Source organism: Nothoprocta perdicaria, unplaced genomic scaffold (genome assembly GCF_003342845.1).
Source record: "Nothoprocta perdicaria isolate Ctin4 unplaced genomic scaffold, notPer1 scaffold_3, whole genome shotgun sequence".
NCBI lineage: Eukaryota > Metazoa > Chordata > Aves > Tinamiformes > Tinamidae > Nothoprocta > Nothoprocta perdicaria.
The window spans coordinates 5,395,129-5,423,085 of NW_020455532.1; the positions used below are offsets into that span (position 1 = coordinate 5,395,129).

Genomic DNA, 27,957 nt, shown 5'->3' on the forward strand with positions numbered 1-27,957 from the left:
ATGGCAGAGTGAGTGCGGCGGGCGCGCGGAGCGGAGCGGAGCGGGGAGGCGGCGGGCGGGCCCGGGCCGCGCGGGGCCGGGGAGCGACCCGGGCCGGGCCGGGCCTCCCCCCGGGGGCCGTGCCCAGGTCTGCGGCGCAGCCGGGAGCGGCTCCCCCAGCCAGTGCCCGCGGAGCCCTGGGCAAGGGCCAGGCCTCCTTGGAGCCCAGGCCTGGCCCGGTTGCCCTCCGGTAGCCCCGTGCCGTGCCCCGCGGCTCCTCTCGCCCGACACCCTGCCTTGCCTCGTCCTGACAGGTCTGCGAACGCCACCATGGAGGCCGTCAATGCCACCCTGCGCACTACGCTCGCTGCCACCACCAAGCTGGTGCTGCCCACGCCGGCCAAGCCCATCCTCCCGGTGCAGACCGGCGTCCAGGCGCAGCAAGAGGAGCAGTCTAGTGGCATGACTATTTTCTTTAGTCTTCTTGTTCTAGGTGAACGATAAACTGAAATGTCTTTTGAAYGCTGTTAACTTACTCTGTAACTTACGTATGGGTTATTTTCTTTAAGCATAGTATTATATTTCTCCTCASTTTTTCTGTCATTGTGGAACAGAGTGTTGTACAGGTGCAGGGAGAAGAGTTGGGTATGTAACTACCTAAATGCTCCAAAACCCGTGGAAAGGACTGTTGGAGATCTTACCTTGGTAAGATCCACAAACCACACATTAAATTGGCTTTTCATACCTCATGTACTGGACAGAACTGCTGGATGTAATGTGTTCACTTATGAAAAAGACACTGTTACAAAACTCCGTGGTACTTGTAGCTGTCTTTGAGGAGAGTGCTAGAGAAAGGTCARTTTAACTCCTTGCAGCAATTCTGCACTCTAGCTTCCAAATATTTTGTTAAAAGAAACAGGAGAAGAGATTTACTTGCACAATACAGAAGTTTAGCATTTGTTCTAACTGTTCTATTTACATGAGGGCAATAATAACATGCAGATTGCCATAATAGTATATATTGAACRTAAGTAGATGTTTAAATAGCAGTTGTACACCCAATTTTTCTGTAACTGTCATCTTTCATTAACAGAATGTAGTTATCTCTTACTATTTATTTTGAACGATTTCATAGTTAAAACTGTAACTATAACAAAAGAATTTGTGGAGGGTTAAGGTTTGCCTTTTTTTTTTTTCCTGATGTATATATGTGTGCTTGGTTCCTCTAAAGCAAGCTGCGCTGAGAGAGCGCAAAATGCAGTAGATCAGAAGACAGAGATTAAAATAAAAATGTTGAATATGTCTCATGATTTTAAAAGGGCACTTCATGGTAAAATTGTATTTGTAGGGCTTGCGAGCAGGACTATGATTTCAGGCTGTGTTCCAGACTCTAGTTTTGACTAGTGTGTATGTCTGTCTAATAGCTTGATGAAGCTTGAAAGGATCACTTGGGGAAATGGAGGTTTTGAATAAAGTAAAACTACCATAAAATTGTTAGAATTATTCACATTCATAATCTCTGTTTTAAGGCTGTAGGAGGGATGACAAGCAATTCCCTATAACGCTTTTTAATTTGAATGTTTTGAGCTGTAAAGGACTGCCCTAGAATGAGCCTAAAAGCCGATCTGTCCTGAGCTGGGTGTGTCCAAGTCAGGCCTCTATTTTAAAATGCCTTAAATATCATGTGTTCCGCAGCCTGTTAAACTATTCAAGCAGTGCTTGCATATATGCACCATTGGGCCAAAAGGGCATTCCTGTATTCTGTTAAATTCATGTGATCCACAATTTCCCCACATGTTGCATGCTTTTAATCTTTTAGTCTTTTGAAGCACTGTGGGTTTTTTGGTTTGTTTGCTTTTGTAACTGATTGCTGTGCTTCTGGCACATGGCTCCCCGAGCTGACATGGATGATATGTTGCCAGATACAAACTGACCACTCTGACACCGGGAATATGCTGCAAATCGGCTAAAGAGCATCATGAATTCTCCTAATGTTTCTGTTGGTGGGAGTTGGTACTTGCGCTAGAAAAACTAGTAGACAGGAACTGGTGTTCAGAAGTGCTGGACAAAAATCCTGCTTGTGGTTGCCTGTGGAGTTCTTTCGTTGGATATCTGTAGTGTCCRGGTCTGTAGTATCTCAAAGCACACGAACAAATGCTGTTACCACAGTCATCCCAGATTCCCTACTGGATGAGTGTTATTTGAATTTTGCAGACAGGAAATTGATACAGAACTTAGTGGTACTGCTTGGCAAGCAAATAAAAAGTTTGCTAGCGATAACGTGAGGAGGCTGTTGCTCTGATAGTCTGTCTGGTGTTGACAGCCTAAAGTCCAAGTTGCTTGTTAGAAGCTTGTGAGCTACTGCAGGCTCTAATACAGCATTTAAAAGTAATCACCAATTGAAGTCTGCATTAAAATGTTATGCTGTAAACATTGGGGGTTTAAGAACTGAATGCTCAATATCATAAAGAGCAAGGGAGTGGAAATGGACTGAGTGAGGTGGGGAAGGAGCCCCAGCAGCCTCCCTGAACTGACCTCTCCTTGCTCATCTCTAGGACTGCACAGTTTTGACCCTGAACAAACGACATATGTGTAATTGAGCAGMTACTGCTGTGTATTTTATGAGTTTTTGCTCTGCTGATAAGTCTTATCTTGCCATTCATGTGCACATAAATGCTAAGTGTATGAGCTACATGTGTATGAGAGAACCACATGGGTGAGTGTAGGCATTGTTGTGATACCCATTCCTTAGCACTTCATGGGAGAGTAGGGTAGCAAAAAGTCATATTTGTATTATGAGGCTTGTGCTTTGTTTCTGTTAATGCAGATCATGTTGTAGTAGTGAACCAAAAAAAAAAAAAACTTGTTAATGTTCAGAATGTTCTAATTACTTGTGTAATTAGAAATTAGTAATGAGAAAGAACTGTTAAAGCAAATCATTTAAGAGCAGTCAGATAAGCTTGTTCRTTCTGAAGTTCACAGTGTGTGCTGTTGCAGTTTAGGTCTGGCATTGTAATGCCCACAATGTAAATTGGACGAAAGCTGCAGGCATTTACTTTACTCACGATCTAAAGAGAATGAAGATTCCTTTTGTGATTATGACTAGGTCTGTCAAATGCATGGTTTAAAACAGTCTGCTGAGTTTAAGAGGCTGTAATTTGATTCTGCTCTATAAAATGCTGTTTATTCTCCCTGGGCTTCAGTTGCTTTTGGAATAAATGTGAGCAGTAATACTATTACTATTCCAGGCCACTGTCAGATGATTTCCTAGCACTCTGAGTCACATCCATGTGTTGCAGACATCCAGGCCAGTGTTGCTCCATCCTTCACTTTCCTTGTTTAAGTCTTTGTTGAGCTASATCAAAATGGGATTTAAATCCAATTTTCTAAACTTCGTTTAAACCTGTTTTGCATTTTTCTAGAGCAATACTGCTCCTTTGCCCTTGCTGGTTTAATTTTCAGTGATGCAGAGCAATAAAAGTTCCCACTGATTTGGATAGTAGTTTGGCTGATCCTTGTTCCAAAACTCAGGACATTTAAAACTTTGCCCATTCTTCAACCCCTTGGTGCACTATATAGGAGTTACAGAGACTATGGAGCAAAACTTTTCTCAGAGGTGCACAAAAGGAACAAGCAGCAGCAGTTGGGTTGCAACAAGGAAAATGCAGTTTATATAAAGGAAGAAAAACTTTATCATGAGTAGTAAACCATTAGGAAAAGTTTTAATGTATRTATTTTGGAAATACTGCTTAGAAACTTCTTACACTCTTCTCACACTCATCTTCTACTGTTGTCTTATTTTCCCTCACAGCTATCTGCATCATATTGGTGCATTTACTGATAAAATACAGGCTTCATTTTCTACCAGAGAGTGTGGCAGTTGTTTCCTTAGGTGAGTAACCATGACATATTTATGCTGAACTTATGTTAATCAGGGGGCTCTCAGTAGTCTGTGTTTTGCTTGAATTAATGCTCTGTCGTGTGTTAGACAGCACTAGAAAGATATTACAAACTAAGTACAGTTTAAAGAGAAGAAACTAACTAAGTAACATTGAATTAAATTAGCATAAAATAATCAAGATATAAGTGTATATAATCTGTCATTTAAGCTACAGCAGTGTATTGTTTAGTCCTGCTGGCATAATTTTTGATTTCTTCGTGCTCTTTATTTTCTTGATTCTGCCACAAGCCACCTACTAGGCAGTGCTGAGCAGAGAGGCTGGGGCTGCTTGCGTCACTGCTCCTGCTGAGGGTTGCAGAGTGCAGCTCAGGCACAGACACTCTTGTCTCTCTGTTTCTTGTTCTTGGCATCTCAGCAGCAGGGCAAGGATTTAGCTGTGCCACTGAGGTCAGTGCTGCTCTCCCAACAAAAGCCTATTCACGAAATTGCTAAGTTTTCTTGTTGAGGCTGTCCCTGCTGTGAAAGTTTGCAATAAGCAGCAATGCATGTCTGGGATTTTTGCATAGAGGGCCTGTAACAAGCTTGGTCAGTTCAATTTTTCAGCATGAACCATGACATGGGTGTAGTTTGTCTCCTAACCCAGACTCAGTGATATCAGCAAAGGCAATTCACATAAAGTCAAGAGAGTGTTACACTTACTAACAACAGGACTAGCAGATGTCCTGTGTCACTTAAGCCTTATTTATTTAGCTTATTGACTGAGTCATATTTAAACTCCTGTCAACTCTGTCAACTCTGTTGACAGGAGGTGGCATCTGTAAAATCACTGGAATTGCCAGCTAATTGCTGGTCAGTGAACCTCTGTTACTGGTAATGATGCACAGCTGCAAGAGCACAGCTTGAGTTTCAAGTATCCAGTTTGGCCAGCAACGCCAGATGAGGTGTGTTCTATTTTGACTTGTCAATTTAAGTACATGTTCTTAGGCAGTTATTGAGGACTTATAAATATAACAACAGAGCAGAWAAGTATGATATTATGACAGTATCCTCCCATTTTCTAAGCTATATGTAAGCTCATGTTTTATAATTTCTATGGTATGTCACTTTACTGATGGAAAGTGCATTCTATAAGGCTGTATTTTGATCTTAGTCCTTMAGGTGCCTGGAATTTGACTGTTATAAAATAGTCCCCTCTCCCCGCTCCACCCAAAAAAAAAGGAAAATAAAGATTACWGGTGTTAGTAAACTTGCTATAAAGTTTTCAAAGGAGAGATGTTTAGATTAACTGTTCCCAACTTAATTTTCCAAATAGTCCCTTGATAAAAAAAGGCTAAATAGATCTTCCTGATTTAACAGATGGAACCAGCTGAAAGGAAATTGCTTTCATTAATGTAGTAATTAAAGGAGAGTAGTTTGCAAAGCTGCACAGGAGAGGTTGTACAAATAGACATCCAAGTTTCACCCTGCTCCCCTGAAGCCCTGTCAGTGCTATGTTCTGTTGTGSAGCTCTCCTTTGTGACGATCCCTTATCATGGTTTAGTGATGCTGTTGAGCACAGTGTGCAGCCAGGAGTAACTTGGGCTGTTGGAAGGTGCGAGTCACCCTCTGCTGTTGCTTTACAAATGTTTATATCATTGTTCATTTGACTTTTAATATTGATAAATTCCATCTATCAGTCAGAGGTAGCATCATTAACAGATACGTTCCATCACATTGTTCTGTCTTCCGTCATTGCACTGGTAGTGAGTCCCTGTTCTGTCCTTGTGCCTGGGCTGAATTTCACATACATTCTTGGAACCTAACTCYAGTGCAGGAATAAATTACTAAATAACAAATAAATTAGTTATCACACAATAACTAAAGATCTTCTCTCTGGTCGATGTTATCAAAAACTGTATGCTTGTTGCTATTCAGTGCTGTGTTGCAGATTTTAGTATCAGATTTTGATTAGCTTTCCATGATTTTTATTAACTGAGAAGGTAAAGTCAAAGTTGCATGTAAACTTCTGAAGTAGATAACCAATAGATAAGTTGTTTTCCCAATGGCTTGTTATTACCCTTTTAGCTGAAATACAGCTGATTGCTGATTGTTTTAGCATAATTTACTTCAGTGTGATATGGAGCAGATTAGGCTAAACTGCAGTTGGAGGTGGAGCAGGTCATTCTGTTCGTTTACTGTGAAATTAATGTATTTCAAACAGTGACTTTTTTTTTTTTTAAGTGCTACAGTTGTTTACAAAAATTAAATGTGTAGATTTGTAGCCACACCTTACTTTAGTATGATAACCCCCTAATGCTTTAATTTGCTTGACAAAAATAAAGGKTTTTTTTTTGCATAGATCTATACATATTCATAACTGTCTAACAAAATTGTCTTAAAGATGCCAGATTTTCATCAAAACAAAAACTTGACAAAGATTTGTAAAAATAGTTTGCACAAGGTGAAAGATCATCATCTGAAAATTAAAAAAAAAAAAAAAAATTAAACACATACACAGGTTTATTATTTTGGAGGGTAAGCCAGCAAAGAATCAACATAATCATCTTAGTATCTTGCTCCTAAAGGTAAATAACAATATCTTCAAATAGTTCAGGTTTTAAAATAGAATATGAGAGATTGCTTTCTTTGATAAATAACCCACAAAGGTTTCAAGCTTAAGTGAACAAGGAATGAAAACAATAATTAAGAAGAGTTGAAGAAGATGTGTTGACTACCGTGGTTCCAGGTAGTAAGCTCTATCATTTGGGTTTCCCAATCAGACAAAACTAATGATCAGAATTCTGCGAACRAATTACAGGTACCAAGACAACTGATAACGCTGTTTTTCTGGCTAGATGAGATAAAAATGCTTGATCAGAACAAGTAAGTGTGTCGGTTGCAACTCTGGTTCTGCTGAAAGGACCTCTTGTTTCTGTGGCTCTCTTGTCTGAGTCACCTCGTGATTAACTCTTTCTCCAGAGGGGGAAAAAAAAAAAAAGAGAGATTCTTTGAGACAAGCCACTTGCTTAATTATCATGAACTTGCAGGATAGGGARGTCCAGGCTGTCACTCCAAGCCATGGCTGGCCCTCTGCAGGGTCTGGTTTCAAAGCCCCTCTGGAGCAACTCACAAAGATGATAGTCTCAGTCTGGTTGTGGCAGAAACCTGAGCAGGGAAGGGGCCAGTGCTCCTTCTTTCCGAGTTCATTTTCTTTCCTTATCTTACTATGAAAAGTCCTAAAGAAACAGCCCTTAAGAGGAGGCTGTCAGGAAGTGAGGTCTTTAGACCCTGACACTATAGCAACGTACTAGCTCAAGCAACCAGGAATACTGCATGCTGCTGACCTAGAAGTGTGTAGGGCTTTCAGGGATCCTCGTTTTCTGACAAGCAGTGTGTTTGTAAACTCACTGCTGTCATCAGTGAAAATGCAAGCATCTTAAAGGATTAAGTACGTTTCCTCTCTATATAGTTCTCCTACACTCCGTTACTTTTATGCCCTGAAGAGAAGATTGCCTTGACATAGATTGTCACCCACATCTGTCTGTGACAGATTCACGTGAGCTCTGTGCATAGTTTACACAAGTCCCTCTTGCCTGCAGCAGCCTATATGTGCTGTTTTCTTGTACATATGCCAAATTATATAACATCTTTCCTGCACAGGTTACAAGCCTTCCTGTATTAATAATGTTAAGGACAAAATTATGTAGCACTTATGCAAAATTAAAGCATTTGTAGTTACAGAACAGCTAAAAAGGGTTTGAGACAGAATTCTTAGACTGAAAGCATGAGGGTTTCTGAGCTCTTCCCCTTTTGACTTCTCTTCCAGTAATTGATCACAATCAAGGAGACCACAAGGTGACTCAGATACCCAGTTCCTAAAGTGGGTAACGTGTGTGTTTTAGTGTTATTTAGGTACTTGGACACTTCTGTTAAAGAGAGTTTAGGGGTGCTCTTTTCTTTGAGATCCTCCCTAAACGTGGTTTCCTGTGAGGGTTCTCAATGCCTATTCATCAGCTACTGGAAGTGTATTTGGAAAGGACAGTATTGGAAGCTTGTGCCTTCAGATGTGTTGGCTGTACTTTTTTCCCATGTAAACTTGTTAGTGACACAAGTAGCGTTTGTAACAGTGGAAGATGGTGTTACTRCTCTTCAGAAATTAGTGCTGTTCTGGTCCTTGGCTTCGGACGTTGCTTCCATCACAGAATGGAAAGGCTCTGTGCTCATCCTGAGAAGCTGTATTTATCTGGCATGYGAGCAGCTGTCTCTGGGTTCCCTCCTACATCAAAGAGCAGCAGACCTTTGATGTTCCTTCTTTAACGTTTTGTTCTTCTTTTCCATATTAACCATTTCACGGGGCAGTTATTTCTATCCTCTGCTACCGATGCCTTCGCATAGTTCTATGTRAAAGAGGGCTTAAGCCACATAGAACACTGTGTGCATGACACATGCATCAGGAGTAATCCATGTGATGCTATTTGTAAGACTCTTTTGATAGCCACAGTATGACAGAGTGAAAAATACATGAGTTGAAAAGCATGCTCTAAGCTTCTCAGTCAGTTCTTATCAATCATTTAGTTATATTTCATTCAGTTATATATCATTATATTTTCACTTCTGCATTCCAGCATTTGACTAGTCTTCATTCTGTAAAAAATAAAGAACAACCATAGAGAAACACAAGATTTGGAATCTGGTGAATGCTAAATCCTCATGACTCCTTGAAAGCAGTTAGTGACAAGCTATGAATTATATTTCTGACTTGAAGAAGAAATCTCATTGGTTTGGAGTTTTCTGTCTTATCTCTTTGAAGATGGTTGGAAGGAAAGAGCACAAGGACTTCAAGCCATTGAATTTGCAACACCTTTGATAAATACACTTTATACTTATTATTTCTAAATGACCTAAAATGTATGTAATCCATTTGGGAAATAGTTATGTCATTGTCTCCACCCTGATTAGAATTTATCCTCTGGTTCATTGCTGGTATTGTGATTTCATTGAGACAAAATCCACTGCTGTGCAGGAAGCCTGGAGGTCACTTAAGCTGCATTAATGTTGCAAATAGCCCCAATGTGACGCAAGGATTTTGCGCTGTCACGGCTGTATCCAGCTCATGGTTTTTCAGAAGGAAAGGCAGAAGTTAAGTTGAATGCTGCCTGGGTGAAGAGCCTTTCTGAACAGTGAGCAGAGCTCTCTCAATACATGTGTTCAGTATTTAGATATCCCAAATTACTTTTTTTTTTTTTTTTTTTTTTTTTTTTTTTTTTTTTTTTTTAGAGAAGTTTTTAAATTTTGAAACATACTGGAAACCGTCTTCAACACAAAACCACTTCTGTTTTATTTTTTTTTTTTTTTTAGAGAAGTTTTTAAATTTTGAAACATACTGGAAACCGTCTTCAACACAAAACCACTTCTGTTTTATTGTGATTTAGGAATAGAAGACTTACAGCTTCGTGTTTCACCTTTTTAATTTTTGAGACCATGCTGACTGATCGCCTGTAACAATTTATGGAAAAAGTGATGTGTTTTGTGGATAATACTTTAAAAATGCTATCTCATTTTCTCCTAGGTATCCTCATGGGAGCTTTTATAAAAATCATAGAAGCTCAAAAGCTGGCCAACTGGAAGGTATAATTGAAGCAATTCCTTTTTAGTTGTAGAGCAATCCCTAGTTGTTTAAATCCAGACTGTTTGTAATATTATTTTGATGTCATCTCCAATAACAGTAACTGTGTGCTTTTTTTTCCACTCTGGCTCATGTCTCACAGCAAGACAAGAGCTTTACATCCCTCAGAAGGTAGGTGCAAAGTACCTGTGCAGAAGGTTGTTCTTGCCTAGGTGCCCAGAGCTTTATAGACTTAGACTTGGAGGAGAATGTTCAGAACAGGGGTGAAAACAAACATGGCAACAGGGATCCTAGGAGGCTGTGGAACCTCCATCCATGAAGATATTCAAAAATTGGCTGGACAAGGTCTTGGGCAAACTAGGAGGCTCCACATTGTCCCAGTTGTGAACAGGGGCTTGGATCAGGGACCTACAGACTCCCCCTGCAACCAGAATTGCTCTGTGATGCTGTGAGGTCTTTGGAAGCTTCCCTGGGAAGGGAGAGTTCCGGCAGAAACATCTCCAGGAGGTGAACCATGCAACGAAACAAGAGTTTTGCTTCCTGTGGTTTTATATATATATCAGAAAAGCAATGAACTCTTTGCTATTTCTTTAATTAAAAATCATGCATTATTTAAATTGTTTTATTTCATAGAATCAAGCAGTATTTACAATTAGATCAGTGAACTGACCAATCACAATGATTTGGATCACCCTTTTTAAACAAGAACGTAGCTTTTAAATTAAATGTGGCCAATTTTTTTCAACTCTTTCAGTGTTCAAGCAGTTGCCTATTTCAAGAGACAGATTGTGATATTTAGTTTGTACATACACACTATTAACCAGGAGAGGGTGGGGCCTGAGTTACTGTTAGATGATGTTTTGGCATTCCTGATTTTTGTGAGCTGGATTTGGCTTAGAGTTGGAAGTCAGTTAAAAATCCATAAAAGCATTTTGAAAGAGCTTCTTACTGGTTAAATARAATAATCTAAAGTGGATCGGGTTTGTAGAAAGAAAAACTTTATAATATGCTTTGTATCGAGCAGTGATTCTGTAAGCACAGGAAATACTGAGACACTGAATTGCCTAATTATTTCTGCCCAGTGCTAGTCAAACCTTGAAAGGCACTGGATATGATGCCTAGAGTTGCTCATATTATCAGCTTAGATAAAGGGTCCCAGATAAGACATTCTTATTTGATTACTTTTAAGTTCCTGTATTAAAAGTTTAGACTGCTTCAATTTTAGGTGAAATATTCTAATTAACAGTGACAATTATGTACTTTCTAAATTGAAACTTAAATCATTTTAAATGTTTTTAAATTTGCAAGAGTTGGTATATATCTCGTGTAGGAAAAATAGAGTATTTAACTGCAGATTTTATCTATGTGAAAAGCAATTCTTARTTCACATTCCTGCCCTAAGAACTTTGTAACATAATTTCTTGCTGTTGTGCTTTAATAGGTGATCACTGGACTTTGTACTTGCTGGTGATTCTTGATGACAGATAATTGCAGGCTTCATGTTTTGCTTTCCCAGTCTTTTCTTCAACATAGCATAAATTCACTCATTCCTTCTCCTTATTTCCCTTCTGCTTGTCCAAAACTCTGCTTTTTAGTTTTAATCAATTGAGATTTTTTTTTTTCTAATGCAGTTACTGGAATGATAGGAACATTTCGTGCACTGAATAAGGGCCTAGATGGCACTGCTGGGGAGAGCACCTCAGTGTGAAGGATGAGTTTGATTTTTCTGAAGCCTCCTGAATCCTTGTAGTTCATTATCACTGTTGCAGATATGAGCAAGACTTTAAAGATGAGCATTTGTTTTTTTGAGTGATGTTTTAACAGAACAGTCCATCAGCTGCTGAACCTCAGTTTCAACAAATTCGCTGCTGCTAATTGAGGGCACGAGTCCTGCCGTGGCCAGCACAGTGCTCCAGGAGGGAGTGTGGCTGGTAAAGGGAGGCACGTCAGGCCGTGCTGAATTTGCCTTCTGGGCAGCAGCAGTAACAAGGGGACCAGTTTGGTGGTAGGACTTTTTTAAAGCACTGCTGGCCCAGTGATAGATAACAGTGGAGAGTAAGATTCTTCCCCCTAGAAATGCAATCTTACTTTGTGTTAGGCTTCATTTATATCTCTCTGCTGGCAAAAAGGAACCATCAGAAGAATCACATTAAATTACAGTCATAAATTACATTTGCCAAGAAGAATCAAGCCTCTGAGTCTTATAGTATTATATATGTTGAGCCTGTTCACTTGCAAGGGTACTAAGAYGGTGATCTGATTTCTTGTGGTCCACTGATTAGCTGGAACTAATCTTAGTGAAACTGTATTTGATCACAGTTAAGCTAGATTATATTCAGATCACTTGCCAAGAGGTCACCATTCCTTGATGATCCTTGTAAGTTTGAGAGTATGCAGTAAAATGGGAATTCCTTGTGTAGGGAAATAAAAACATTTCTGTGCAGATTATTTGTGAAGAGCAATTTAAAATAAGTAACATTTCATTTTCTATCATTGAATAAAAATAGTCTTGAAATGGCTTGCTATTCTGCAATTTTTATGGTAARAAGAGAAAGACTAATATGATTTTCATTTTACATGTACTTTGTATTTTTAAAAATAATTTCTCCTTGGGAAGGTTTGATGCTATCATAATATCCTTCAAATTATACTTCATTTTTGTTTTGCAGGAAGAAGAAATGTTTCGCCCAAATATGTTTTTTCTGCTTTTGCTTCCACCTATTATATTTGAATCYGGATATTCATTGCACAAGGTTAGCCCTTGCTATACACTCATTTCACRTGTTGAGGTTTTGTTTGAAGCAGAATCTGTTTTCAGTTAGCAATACTGCAACTAGCTCAAGTGCTGCGGCAGAGAYTATTGTCCTTGGTCAAGCAGTTTGTCCCCTCAGCAGAGCTGCACGGGGACTGATGTGAAAGAGGCAAAATGGGAAGCAACTGGCACACATGYGGGAAAGGAGGGGTCATTCTGTGTCTAAAGAAGGGGCAAGGTGACAATATTTCCAAGGATTTTCACCCTTTGCCTGGGAGGCTGTGGTTACATGGACTTCTCTTGCAGTGGTGGTCCTGGCTGAAGTGGTTTTGGTCCTCTCTGAGCGAGGCCTTTTCATTTGAGCTCTGCATGCTGTCCCCAAAAGAGCAATTTCTCTAGGCAGGTGGTGCATCCTGGAATACCTGGAACCAAACTAAGGCTTAATTATCTGTGAAACCCAGCTGCGAATCAGAATCTAATTTAGATAGATTTGCACAGATGCAGAAACAAAACACAATTCCTCCCCCCACTTGTTTTTACTAATTTGTTTTTGTATTCCAGGGTAATTTTTTTCAGAACATAGGTTCCATCACTCTATTTTCTGTGTTTGGCACAGCAATATCGGCTTTCATTGTAGGTGGAGGAATTTATTTTCTTGGCCAGGTAAGAAAAACTGTAAGATACATGTATCCGGCTTGTCCTTGTGAGTCCATTGTTGTTTTAAAGACCAAACAGGTAAAACCAGTSAAAATGAGTCCCTGAGTCCCCAAGCCCAATTCTCTGCTATCATAGAGACACTATCATATAAACCCTTCCATGGATATATCGTATTCCATGTTAAAAGCAAGTAAAGCTTGGATTGAATTTGACATTTTTAATTCCCTGATCTTTCAATCAGGCTTTTCCAGAAGTTGACTTCTCTAAGGGTTAAAAGCCATAATCAGATTCCTAGTCTTAAGCTTATTTGTTATTATGCCAACAGTTTGCTGTAGCACAGCGACCTCTTTGGTATTTCCCATTTAATTAGTTATAGATGCAGATAATCATGTCTTGTAGTAGATATCACGTAGGCCAAACAATCCGTGCTTTTGTATTTCCCTGTTTTTCCAGATTCCCATTCCTGTGAAAGCTTCAGTTACTGTATTCATCTGCATCTGTTCTAATTACACCTGGACTTTCCTGAATCTGGTGACCAGAATTGTAGCAGGTCACTGCTAGGGGTCAATGTTACATAGGATATATTAAAGCCACTGTTAAATTTTTTTCCCCTCACAATAGACCTAGATTTGGTGAATATTAAAAAAAAAATAGGAGAAACACATAGCTGATTGTAATTTATTTTTTGCCTATTCTTTCAGGCTGATGTAATTTATAAACTTAACATGACAGACAGGTAAGCTTCTGGTGCAATGGTGTGGTATCTATCAAATGAARCACACATCAGAAAACACCATAGGTGGGATATGCAATGCAGTTGGCSAGTTGTTCTGGTTAGTGACATGACAGTCTTACTACCAAGTACTGTTCTATGCTAAGTGATTTTTCCAGAACATAAACATACTTGTTTTTAATTAGCCTCAAAGTTTAAATGTTAGCTTTAGTTTATTGGAATTATTAAAATATATCATAAAAGAATGATTTGTGTATCCAGATCTTCTCTTAAAAGTTGGACTTTTCTTTTTTTTAAAATAGTGTAAATGTTTCAAGAACTCTGCAAAGTATCTAATCAAATTTCTAGAAGTACATCAACCTATAGGGAATTGTTTTGTTTGTTTACTGTACAGCCAAGTACAGTGTTTTTCTGTTAAAATTCATGAATAATTTGGGTAACAAGCAAGGAACAGAATAAGTAAAGCATGCATGAACAGCGAAAGTCTTCATAGCTTGGCTCCAGCATTTGACTTTATGCAGCAGAGAGGTCCTATTGCTTCTTTATTGTCTATCTTTGAATTTGAGAGTAACGAAAGGTTAACCGTTTCATGTAGCTGAGACACTTTAGTAGCCCTCAAGAGGTGACACTATGCATGTATGATACATGGTTTAGGCTTTGTCTATAAAGTTGTTTGTTTTTTCTTACTCATGTATTGTAACAATACATGGGTACTGCTGTTGAGAGTTAGCAAATAAATATTTCTCAAACTACTCTCCCACATGGGCAACAATTTTCTTACATATCTGCAAATTAAAAAAAAAATCTCATTTGTCATTTCAAGTTCTTATGAGTGGGAAGAGAACAGAACTTGTAACTAATACCTATGAATTCTGTAATAGATACTCTGTGTTAGTAGTTTTTAATGTATTAATGTAAATTTATTAGGTGCGTATTTTTTTTGTCCTCTGGTTTTGTGTTCTCCCAGTTTTGCATTCGGCTCTTTAATATCTGCAGTTGATCCAGTGGCTACTATTGCCATTTTCAATGCCCTTAATGTGGATCCAGTACTTAACATGTTGGTTTTTGGAGAGAGCATTCTCAATGATGCGGTTTCTATCGTCTTGACCAAGTAAGTTCATTTCTTGAATAAAGGAAATGAATAAATTAAATAAATACGTAGTTCAAACTTTGTCTGCAGAGACACTCTTTTCTGTTAATTACATAGAAAAAAATACTGCATATTTTAATACTGATCTTTCTTAGTTAAAAGCAATCTATTCTTTTCTAACATAAACAGAATAGGCAGAATACAGTAAACAAGCATTTTTTGAAGCTTTTTCAGTGCCTTCTCTTTATTGATCCCAGTTTGGAATTGGTTGCTTTGCAAGTTTATAAGCTTATTAACTCTCCTTCAATCTGAATGAGTGAAAACCAAGATGATCATTTCAAGCTTGCAGAAAAATATTTTCGTAACCAAATAAGCAGGTGTAGTTCCTTCATCATTGCCTTATACCTAGAATCACACTTCATTTGGGGGAATACATTGAGATGTATGCAATAGGAACTTTCTTAAATATTTGTGTTGAGGCTACTGCAAGGAAGAAGAGCATCCCATATCCTCATCCTTTATCCATTGTAATTCTTGGAGGCTGAAAGAGTGGCAAAGAATGCAGATATATCTTCATGTTCTTAGTGAAGTCTAGACATGTCATTATGAATGTTTACAAGGAGCACAGCTACTGAGTAAGAAGGTTAGAGGCATTTTTCAAGGAGCCATTTGTTTCTTAAGTAATACAATTTTAGGTCCTTTTATGGAAGACTATGGACAGTTTCCCCTTTTCCCTTCAGATATCTTTAGTTTTATCCAGCGACCTTCCACTCACTTACCCGTACTTAAATATTTGAAGAGGGTCCTCCTATATGTTTSTCCTGTAAGGATCTCTCTGCATTTTCTTGGGCTGACTTTTCATCACTGCAAAACATGCTTTCTTTTCCTTTTYGAACACTTCAAATTGTTTTGTAATGTTGAGCATTATCATAACCTATCTTTACCATCATGGTAAGGTTTCTTCAAAAGAGCAATATTTTGAGTAGAATTGGGTTTCCCTTTGGGGATCACACCGAGACTTGATTAACATCATCTGACATTCCTCTCGTTATATGTTTCACAGTAAAACCCTTTTAGGAGTGTCAGTAACACAGAAATGGAAGTCATTCTGTTTCTCTCTCAAAGGGTATTTGGCTCATATCCAGACTTAGAATTCATAACCGTTTCTTTTTATTTTTTAAACATTTCCAGCACAGCAGAAGGTTTGACAAGAGAAAATATGTCAGATGTAAGCGGATGGCAAACCTTTCTACAGGCACTGGGATACTTTCTTAAGATGTTCTTTGGCTCTGCAGCACTTGGCACACTTACAGGCCTTATTTCTGCATTAATATCCTTTTTTAAAAATTTTGTTAATATAGTACACAAGTTAGTGAACCCTAATATCTTAATGGTATTTTTTCCCCACATTCTCCAGTGTTTCTTAGGGCTTGACTGAGTATTTTGTCATGCCCACTTTGTTTTTATGCTAGTGCACATGGGTGTAGGATCATAATTCAAGTCTGAAATGCTGTATATCAGTTCCTATTCTATGTTACAAAGTAGGGCAGTTATTTTCTAAACATGTTAATTTCAATATATTGATCCTAAGTGTGTGGCTCTATTTATATATATATATATAAATAAGAAAAGAAAAAAAAAAAGACTGCCACACAGAATCAGACCTGTATATTTGTCCATATATATCATATTCAGCCAGCTGAATACAGATACCACTGTTTTGGATTTTAAGTGAGTTATATCTTTTTGCTTTGCCATTTGCATAAATTGGTTGCTTAACAACCCAAAAAGCTTCTCTAATGAGATAAGGAAGGATGGTTGTTTAAGTCAGATACCTTTGTTATTTTTGAAAGGTTGCTTTAATGTTAGCACAGAATTGATTCCAGGTAATTTTTATGCTAGGCTTATGTAACAGATATTTAGGTGATCTGGAACATACTGTTAAGCATTTACAAACACTCTGTTTTTGTAAATAAGAACAACAGTTTATTTAGTTAAGTGCAGACATGTTCACCCTCTTGGTTATTTGGAATGAACTTTAGAACTTTTATATTGTTCCATATTTCTCAACCGGAGAGTGAGTCACTGATATCTGAGTGATATAAAATCAAACAGAAAGACGGTTTATTTGCCTTGATTATATATGATTGCTATTTGTACCTTATAGACATATATAATTAGACTTACCACAACTATGCAGAATTTCTGTGAAGCAGAAGAAAWCTTTAATAGTTGCAGAGAGATAAATAGGATTGAAGTTTGCTGGCTCATTGACCCACAGTGAACTTCAGTGTCACTGGCATCTAATCCTTACAAAGATATTAAGTGTTTTAAGAGTTGAGATAAGGATGTGATTTAAGGAATATGTGAATGTGCTTCCTTACTGTTAATATTATTGTGGATATGTCTTATCCATCTGAAAGTACCCAGGATGCAGTGACCGAAGAGAGGAGATAATTTGCATGGTTAGTGTGGCAAATATTTGTCTGAGGCAAAGTTGTCTTCTCCTGTTTGGCAGCTATGCCCTGCATAAGATTCAAAGCAGTAGAATTTGCAAACTTTGACAAGTGTTTGCACCTGTGAGTACAAACATAAACCCAGTGGATTTACCTCAGCTCATGGTTAGTATCCAAAGGAAGTTCTGTTGAAAGAGAGGTGAGAGTTATTTCACTTTCAACTTGCTGTTTCATAGTTCTTCCCTATTTTTAAAAAAGACTTTGCCATTTAACGACTCTCAGTGGTTTCTCTGCAATATTTTTGGTGCAATCAGTTCACTTCTTCATGGACACAGATCCTTATCTGGTCATTTCAAAGACTGAAAGTGTAGGGAAGTGGCCCTTCTAGATGCAAACAAACCTTGGCGTGCTGATATCAGCATCGTAAAGGTATGGTGGTAACAGAACTCTTCTGTCTCTAGGTCTGCCCATGCTGATGGACTTCTACCACAAAAAAAAAAAATAGTATTAATAAAATATTAATGTTTCCACAGTTGATTCGTGGGTGAATTTATAAACTTTTTCAGCTATTCAGTGCTTAAGTACATTAAGCCTAATGACTGGTTCATAATGGAATTGTATAGGGTTTTTTTTTTTCTGATGTTTTTCACTTATTTTCCATAACGCTTTCATATGTACGTGCTAAAGCACATTGATTTAAGGAAGACCCCCTCTCTGGAGTTTGGCATGATGATTATCTTTGCTTACCTCCCTTATGGACTTGCAGAAGGTATCTCACTGTCAGGTGAGTAGCAAAATGAATAGAAAGCTCCAGGGTTTTTTTATTTGTTTCCCTTTAGATTTTCTTGTTTGTTTTTATTTTACATGTTTCCTTATTTAGCCTGTGCTTTTACTTCTGACCTTGCTTTACCTTAGGCAAACACTTATTCTCTGTTTAATGTTTGTGAAGATAAAAATATGCAAAAGTCAATTGCAGGTTTAATAAACATTAGATAGCCAAGGTAAATAATGGTATTCTCCCCGGTTACCTCTGCCTCACATAGAAGAAGAATTGCAGTTGCACACTGCAGGGCTTGCCCACACCTTGGCTAGGGTAGATAAAAACTGGCCTACTTTCCAGCAGACAATTATTTGACCATCTTTTAGTGTCACTGGAAAAATTTCACTGAGACATTGAGACTTTGTAATTATTTCTCTACACCAGGTAGAGGTTTTGCTACAAAGGCAGGAGAAGAGGCTTAGAAGTGATTTTTACCTGGCATTTTGTAAAATCAAGTCCAAAACCAGGATCCTGTTCTGCTGGATGCTCATCTTGACCTCTCTTGACTTAATTAGTTTCTGGATGCAATCTGCTTCCTGTCTCCTTCCACAGCTGTTYGGGAAGGGAAATGGGAAACAATGCAACAGTTAGCATAATTTAAACACCTCGGGCATGTGTTTGGATCCAGTGTAGGGGGAGCAAGGTTTTTTTTTTTTTTTTTAAGCACCTTAAGAGATATTTGCAAGTTTGTATAATCTTACTGGTTTCTGAGAAATAATAGCAGAATTAGATTTCTTGTAAATGRTCTGCAGCTATGAAATCAACTTTCTAAAATGTGCATGTGCACTAACATCGATATTTTGAAATGGATTCTGTAGTTGGAAATATTTGTGGTTTGAAGAGTAGGAGGTATCAGCATTCCTCCACTGAAGCCAGTAGACTTGTATTTTTTTGTACGTTTAAARATGTGTCTTATAATTATGGTCATTACACAATTGGGTTGTCAGTGCTAAGGCAGGCATTCCTTTCTGCCCACCTGCATCCCAAACTATTCTGTTTATGTGTATGGGCCAACATATATTGGAAATGGCAATATCTGAAATTGGAGCAAGTAGCTTGATGAGTTTTTATGTCTATTTATTGTTACAAAAATGAATTTTGCCTTTAAGAAGATTATTCTAGAATTGTCAGCATAATACATGAATGCCTCACAACATGGCCTTTTTATTTTTAATTTGTATTTCTTATCTAAAATAATAATGTTATAGAATTACAGTCATTACACTTTACAAGAAACATACTTGCATTTTGATATATAACCAACAAGAATTTGTGGTAAGTTCCCTACCTGGTTACTGCTGTGTAGTTAGGAGTCCTCTGACTCTTAATTTGTAAAGACAAGCTCCCTAATTTGCTCAAATGCCCTCAAGAATGAGTTCTTAAGGAATACAAGCTTTAAATAACTTTTACCAAATCATCACTTCATTTCAGAAAAAAAAGAATTTTTTGAGTGCGTCTCATTTATTCTAATCCTTCTAGCCTCATTATTCTTAGGTTGGTTTTACTCCTCTTTTGATCTTTCCTTCCTATCCTGTAAGAAGAATGAAAGGCAGGAAAAAAAAATTCAAGAATTTAGATAATTTTGCCCACTTTTTGGGGAAAAGATAGCATAATAGGRATTTATTCTAGTATGCACATGATCTGTGTTTGGTTTCGTAGTATTTACATGACCAGATGAGACCGGTATGTGGTAAGAAGCCTCACTCATCTCTTCATATGCTTTGGTGTTGGTAGGGATTATAAACTCCAGTAGTGTTTGCAGGTTATATATTGTATTCTTTTGCTGATTGCCATATTGTTTCTCCAGGTATCATGGCAATCCTGTTCTCTGGCATCGTGATGTCTCACTACACACATCATAATCTGTCCCCAGTTACACAGATTTTAATGCAGCAAACACTGAGAACTGTTGCTTTTATGTGTGGTAAGTGCTCTGTTTAGCCTTTGTCTAATGGTTTAAAAATAAATTTGCATGAAGTGTTGATTCTGGTGGGAGCAAGAGAAGGGAGTTTTCCTCTAGTAACTTCTCAGTGGTTCAGGAGCAAAAGACTCCCTGATAATGGAGGCTGGGAGGCAGTCAGAAGTCACCTTTCCTGCCATACAAGATAAAACATACAGTAAATCTTCTCCCTCTTCCATCCTGCAGGCTCCTACTAAGTTTTGCCACAAGATTGATAACCAGATAAATCTCTCTGACTCCATTCTCCCTCTGGCCTATTTTTAGTTGTAGGAGATAGGATATAGCCATAGGTTTAACTGAGTTGGGATATTAACAAGCTACTTGCAAAAATAATAGCTTCAGAAAATGAGAAGAATTTTTTGGAGGTAGTGATAGAAACAGCTCATAGCTTTCCCATTTCCTTTTATGAGCCAAACTTTTAAAAGAAATGATATGAGTTTTTATTAAAAATATATCCATATTTTCTTAGCAAGTGGCATAAAAAGTATTCCACTTTTTTTTTTTTTTTTTTTTTTTGTAAAAAGTTGCTTGCCTTTGAAGTGTGGAAAGGAACTGGCACTGCTGCAAACCAAATTTAACCATTAGTCTGAGCACTAGTAGCTCATCCAGTTTTTACTCTTGTATGTTACAAATACTAAAAAGATGTGTTCATTCAAGTCACCGTAAAAGAGTTACTGTGTATTGTTTTGTATTTTTTTTGTATCTACAGCAGACTTCGAGCATGCACATGTAAGTAACAAGGACCCAAACCAGTGCAATGGTTTTAGGAAACATTGTCACTGTGAGATTCTATAATGGTAATAGTAGGTATGTAGGTAAAGAAATGTTTGGGTTACAGGAGCAATTGCTCATTGGTGGAATTACTGCGTATTTGCAGATATTTCAGTTTTATATAGAATCTCATTCAAAACTACTGAAGTGATGAGCACTCAGTCCTTCAGCTCAAGTGTATTCTGCAGCTTGGCCTATATTCTTCAAGCAAAAAAAAAAAAAAAAAAAAAAAAATATCCAAAAAAAAAAAAAAAAAAAAAAAAAACTTAAAGAAAAAAAAAAAAAAAAAAAAAAAATCCTCTATATCCACAACAATCCAGAAGAAAGGTTTTCCTCTCTTTGCTCTTACTCATTAGGAATTTACAACTGGGAGGGGGGAACGCCTATGTATAAGGTGATGTCCACTGACAGTGAGAGTGGGAGAATCTGGTGTGTTGCAAAATGCCACTTGTGCTTATTTTGTGCATCCAAAACTGAGGAAATACATATTTTATGCAGCATATTTAGTAATTTATTATAGGAGTAGAAATGGTTTCATAAAATTGCTTATTTGGAATGCTCTCTCTTTTTCAGAAACATGTGTTTTTGCTTTTCTTGGCTTGTCAATTTTTAGTTTTCCTCACAAGTTTGAAATGTCCTTTGTCATCTGGTGCATAGTAAGTATTTACTTCCTTCCAAACTTGTTTAGATACTTTTTTTTSGTATTCACGGGGTAAAAAATCCTCTCACTTAAAATATTTCAGAATGTTTTATATAGTTGTATGAAAATACCTTTATATTGCTATGAAAAAATACTGAATCTTTCTCACTGAATACTGAACTGATCTTAGGTCATTCTCACTAATAGCAGGCAATTACTGTTTTCTTCTTATTCTCAGCACTTTGATGTAATACATAGCGGCATTCTTTGAGAAATTAGTGTGCTGTTATTTTAAAGCCTGTGTGTGTAAGATTATTAAAAATATGAAAAAACCCTCTTTATTTTGAGCTTATTAGATCTACTAAAATATGAGAAATCTCAGAGGATGTTAAGATTATTGTAAATATCTCTTAATTCCAGAAGTTATTTTATTGGAAAACAATTCTGATTTTTTACATATCTTTAGCATCCTGTAAAGGATTTGCATAAATGGGTATTTTGTGAAAACCACAGTGCAGACTCATGTCAAACTCTGCTTCATTTCATCATTTTCAGCACTGCAGCTTTGAGTCTTTCTATTTCATAAGTATTTGGGTATTGCAATTTATCATATAAATAATACAAATAAATTTAGGCCATATGTGACTTCTTTGCTATTAGCTCACCTTTTTCAGAGATAGGCCTTGCTCTTACTTCTTTCCTTCTGTGTGACGTGTTTCAGTGCACCTGTTTGTAATGACACTGAGTTGTTTCACATGCGAATTACCTWTTTCTATTGGAATTACATTAAAGAGGAAAATGTGTTCCTCTTTGTAAAGTGAAAAGAGTAAAATGTGAATCCAGTTCCAGGTGTCTACAGGAACATACATGTAGCACATTTCTGTCCATGAGTCAAGAGAAGAATTGTTCCCTACTATTCACAGATCGGTGGTATCCGCGTGGGGAACTCCTCTCATTGCATTGCACATATGTACCCAACTTCCTTATCTATATATAGTTAAGGTGTGACACGTCCTTCTATGCAGCATTGCCCTTGCAGCCATAATGCAAATAGAATAATTTGGGAGTGATTCATAGATGAAATGACACAGCCCTACAAGGATCCTGCTAACTAGTTCTAGGGTATTTACCTTTTCAGGGTCTGTTTGTGGTGGAGTTTACAAAGCAACGTTGCTGTGAAGAATTTGCCTGCCTGAGTTAGCTTTTGCTGTGCTTGTTGATTTGCTTCCATCAACTTCCATCAATAATGTTCAACCCCAGCCAAAGTTACTTGGATATTTTGCTGTATTTTATAACTATACCTAGGTACTTATGGGGGACTGAATTCCACATTCTTTGTTTGGCATCTGGCTGTCTTCTCTGAGGAACTGGCCCATAGGGAGGCAATACAAATTCCGTTGGCCACAATGCCAAGGGAATGATTGAAAGAGCTGAACTGAGTAAAACTTTACCCAAAGTAATCCTTTGTCTCCTTAGAATGCCTTTTGGGTTTTGTTTATTGGTTATAAGTAAAACAGTGTCTGGTCTCTGTCAGTGACAAGTCTGGTTTCATTTCAGTTAAGCAGACTAAATGTTTCTAACATTCAATTCCACACTGACCTATACTGGGGGATTTATTTATGTGACTTAGCAGCATGTCTGTGCATKAGGCTTGTGTGTGATAAGGGTGTATCCACTTTGCACAAGCCAGATGCAGCTGGGGCCTGAATGAGTGTAATGCATCAAATAACCTTTTCCTTTGATTTTTGTTTTTCAGGTTCTTGTTCTGTTTGGTAGAGCAGTCAACATTTTCCCACTTTCCTACCTACTTAACTTTTTCCGTGATCATAAAATCACCCCCAAGATGATGTTTATTATGTGGTTTAGTGGTGAGTTAAAGCTCAAAAGATTTGTTAAAATGTTTCATCTTTTTCATTCTRTGAGCTACTCTGAGAGAGTGTAATTTTCCATCTGTGGAACGAAACTCAGTTGACCATTTGCACCATTCTCATACCCAAATGCAGTAGGTAGATATTCTTTCCCCCTTGTRCTAGAGGGCCATATCACATAGATTCTAATTGCAGCTTTTCTGAAAAGAAGCTAATTTCTCTGTAGAGCTAAAAGCATTGTGGTTTGGAAAGCATAATATCTGAAGAGCTGTGATTCATTTCAGAGTGGTGACCAAACTACTCTGAAATGGGTATGGTACATGGTCATAAATATCCTTAAAGTTAGAGGATTCCTATTGAGGTAACTGAGTGCTGAGGACCAATGTTGGAGTTGACTGGCTCTTCACTGGTTTATTATCCTCTCTGGTAAGGTTTACGTGGTGCAATTCCCTATGCCCTCAGCCTCCATTTGGGCTTGGAACCAATAGAGAAGAGGCAGCTCATTGGCACTACAACAATCATCATCGTGTTGTTCACAATTTTGGTGCTGGGAGGAGGAACYATGCCCCTCATCAGACTGATTGACATTGAGGACTCCAAAGCACGCAGGAGGAACAAGAAGGACATTAACCTCAGCAAGACAGAGAAGATGGTTTGTTTCTCTTTTATTTAGGGGATTATTGGTGTTATTTCTTTACCTTTTCAAAGAAAAGACCAGTTCATAGTTAAAAGTTACGGTTGTTTCCTACTGAAAAACAAAGTGAAAGCAATGGGAGCACAATAAGAGAAAATTAAGGGCTGTCATTTTAAAGATCTACCAAGACAGAGCTCAGTATTTACAAAAATCGCTGTAAGAGCAAGTAATGACTCTAAATCAATATATTTATAAATCGATCAGTAGAAATTAATGCAACCTCTGCAAAAACATAGAGCAAATGATACAGGACAGGTTGAGTCACACATAGAGGGAAGATAGCTAATACATTATGAGTCATGCTTTTTTCGTAAAGGGCAGGGAGAAATTTTGAAAAAGTCAAAAGCCACAAGGAGGTTGTAACAGCATCTCTTTGACTGAAACTTTAGTTTAAAGTGGTTCTTGGCTAAGCAGAAGTACTGCAGAAAACAGCCAGTCTGAAATCTCATGTGCTAAAGGCAAGAGAGCACTCAGAATCCCAACTCCTTTATCTCTTTTTCTCCAAACCATCAAGCAGTACATGCAGGGCACTGTTCCATAGGGTATGAAGAACAGCTCCTTTTGGCATGAAAGACTTTTCCAGGTTTTGAAATTAACTTAGGCCTACTGCCCGAGTTAGGGAAACGTGCATGGGAAGGACGCTGTGATGTGGCCTGTTTGGATGCAGGGCTTGTTTTCAGCGTGCGAGTCAGCAGTCACCTGGACAATGCCATGGAAGTGTTGTTGCTTGCTGGGTGAACTCATTGTTCAGCTCACAAGAGAAAGAAAACCTACACACCAGAAATTTCTGCTTTCTGCAGTGTTAACAAATACAAATAAGGAACATTTTAAGCCTTTTTGGCTTTCAGTTTGAAAAGAGAAGTGGATCTGGGAATCCGCAACTGAAAATATTCATACGGCCAGAAGCCCTGGTAGGCTGAGGTGATAATTTCCATTTTGTTGCAGCGTGGGAATTGTTTCTGAGAAGGGAGAGAGCAGAGTGGGCTGAAGCAAACTGAAGGGAACAGCTGCTCTATATCTAGTAGTCATTCCAGCACTTTTGTGTTTTTATTCTAGGGGAATACCATAGAATCAGAACATTTGTCAGAACTTACAGAGGAGGAGTACGAAGCCCAGTACATAAAACGCCAGGACCTCAAAGGGTTTATGTGGTTTGATGCCAAGTATTTGAATCCTTTCTTCACAAGAAGGCTCACACAAGAAGTAAGTAGTGCTTCTTTTCTTGAAGAGAAGGCACAGTGTGGTGGTTGTTTCACTGCGTCCCATTCCAGGCTTGTAAAGCAGCCRTGCAACTTTTGCTTTAGAAAGTGAGGCATATAATACCATGCATATGTAAAGCATCTGTAATGAAAAGTTGTGTTGTAAAATTGCAATTGAATTAATTGAGCACCATTCAGAGCTACCACAATTAAATTTTAAAGCATTTATGAGTCTACTGATTCAGCTTTAATCTTACAGACTACTACAAACCGTGTTGCCTTATCAGGAATTTGGCAACTTAGTCTAAAATTGTACCTCATAGAGCTTCTAAAGCCAAACTTGCTAGAAATATCTGCTGCCATGCACTTTCAAAGTGCTGTCACACAAATTGTTGCTGCCACTTGCTGTTCAAAGTCCTGTGATTTTTTTAGCTGTTAGYTTTCTGCAGTGTGCACATTTTATCTTGCAGTTTTGCACTAGGATCGCAAATTTTGCTTCCTAGACTTTCTCGCAGGGAGATAGACTTAAAAGCTGTGAATGCAAAGTGACAGCTGGCGGAATATGGAGATAACTTAATGCTCAGGGGTTCTGAGAGGTGAAAACTCTGCGTTCAAGCCAGGCCACTAGAAATCTGAGATTACTTAGCCACAGACTTCAATGTTTTCCCAATTCACCATAAATTCCAGCATTTCAGCTGTGGAATTGATCATTTTGTGTAACGTATGCTCATGCCAGCTTCCTTGCCTGCTCAGACRTACTTCTTTCCAAAAGAATTACAGGCCATGCTGACACAGCATTTTCACACAAAAGCCAAAAGGATTTTTTTTGCAAAACCAAAAAGAAGTAAGAAACCAGAGCAAGTACTGGATTCATAATTGGCTAGTCAAAAGCACAGGTTCCTATCCAGATAGCAACTAAAGGCCGGAAAAATAAGTATGTGACTCACAGAATAGGCCACAACCTTCCCACTGTCTCCAGAGACATGTAGAGGGGAGCGAGGTTCAAAGACAGGCCATCCAGACAAAATTGTGATTGTTGAAATTCTCAGAGCATCCCTGTCTAGAAAAACACAAGTGAATACCTGTCATCTAAAATATCACCTCTGGATAAAGTACTGATGGATTGAGTATTTGATAGATATTTCCTGGTAAGAAGCAAAATATTTTGCACACTCGGGATCAGATTATTTCTTGAGACATGTACTAAACTAGTCTTTCTGTCTTGCTCTGTCTGATACACTAATAGTTTTGTAGCTAAATAACAAGTGTTCTGGTTTTATTTTGCCCTAGGACTTGCATCATGGGCGCATACAAATGAAAACCCTCACAAACAAATGGTATGAAGAAGTACGACAAGGACCCTCAGGATCTGAAGATGATGAGCAAGAGCTGCTATAGCAAACAGGGGAAGGAGTACACAGAGTTTATCATTAGGGCATCAATGACTGGATTTAAGTAAAAAGAGTTGGACTGCACAAAAGTGGAACATTCAGAATGAACCTTCTGATTTCAGACTTCAGATATTAAAAAGATCTGCTGTTCTTTATATTATTAGTGAGTGACTGAGACCTTCTTAACACTGTCAGAAGCTGAACCGAAGCCAAAATTTTTCAGATTTTACAGCAGAGTAGATTTTATGCCACCTATTAAAAAGCAGAATCACCTACTTGAACTAAAGACATTGTTGAATGTGGGATCTTCCTGGTGTGAAGTATGCTGTAAATGTATGCTGAGTTCACTGAGTGACTCTTCAAAACAGGATGAATTGCACTTTACCTTTTATAATACTCATTCATAGCATGAAGAGTCCTAATGTACTGTGAATTTGTTTCAGCACTAGTAAGAGAATGTCAGAAATTAATTTGTAGTTTATGGATTTTGCACGTTACAAATCCAAAACTGGTAATAAGTACCTTGACAAAATGCRGATGCTGCACGTATAAGGAAGCACCTCTTAAAACTAGTGGTTTGGAAATTCAAAAACTTCTGGGTTTCTGTTCTGTGGTTTTTGGGTTTTATTCTGAAATAGTGTAATCCACAGTACTGACTGTGGCATGACTTGGGGGGAGGATATGGTATAGCAAAGTGCAGAACTGCTTCTGTAATTCTTTTTTAAGCACATTTTTTTCTCCGCTTTCAACCAGTTGTATTTAGGTTTCTATAATTGGTGGTTGCTCCCTGTCTAGCACTTTGGCTTCAAATGTTTGGAAGCACTTCTTCTGTTATGTGTAAATTCATGAAGTGAATTCTGAAGAATTTCTTGAAGTCACAAGCACATTGCTGAAGCATTTTCGGTTGGGAAGTGCCATTTTCCATTAAGTTGTCCTGCTCGTTTGTTTTTTCTGTCCTTCAGTTTCCAGATCATTAGCATCATTTCACTTTTTCTCTGTGGCACAGTGAGTTCTCTCAAAACTGCATAAACCTAAGCACACGTATTTATTTCTTATACATTTGTTGAGGTTACATATGCAGGTGTTTTCTCACTGCCAATCCTAGTTTTCTTGATAGCATATTCATTGTTGAAATTTGGTATCGAAATTTCAGGTGTAAAGCATGTAAGTGTACATATTTGTTTCTGAAAATAATATTTTTGGTTTGGTTTTGCTACAAGGGTTTAATAAAAGGTCAAGAATATGTTTGTGAATCCRAAGTCTGTGTTGTCTGAGCAGGTTTTCAAAACAGTGTCTCTCTTCACAGGTTTCTGCTCTCCCTGTTCCTTTTGTGGTACTCAAGGAATGTCTCTGCTAATCAAGCACGAAACATTTCCTTCCTTGTGTGTGCCTATAGTGTGGAACCTCGCAGAGCTGAAAGGGGCTGGAGGGAGTCTGGATG

General features: G+C 38.0%; 1 protein-coding gene across 1 annotated transcript; it reads left to right on the top strand.

Moving 5' to 3' along the window:
- SLC9A8 (solute carrier family 9 member A8) lies at positions 1 to 26,929 on the top strand. Its single transcript, XM_026042050.1, has 16 exons — positions 1 to 8; positions 294 to 472; positions 3,791 to 3,871; positions 9,429 to 9,487; positions 12,155 to 12,238; positions 12,799 to 12,900; positions 13,596 to 13,630; positions 14,595 to 14,738; positions 15,909 to 16,047; positions 17,852 to 17,957; positions 19,801 to 19,917; positions 21,298 to 21,380; positions 23,121 to 23,232; positions 23,664 to 23,884; positions 24,983 to 25,129; positions 26,416 to 26,929. The coding sequence occupies exons 1-16, from the start codon at positions 1 to 3 to the stop codon at positions 26,521 to 26,523; spliced, it is 1,725 nt and encodes a 574-aa protein (XP_025897835.1). The 3' UTR covers positions 26,524 to 26,929.
- The last annotated feature ends 1,028 nt before the right edge of the window (positions 26,930 to 27,957 follow it).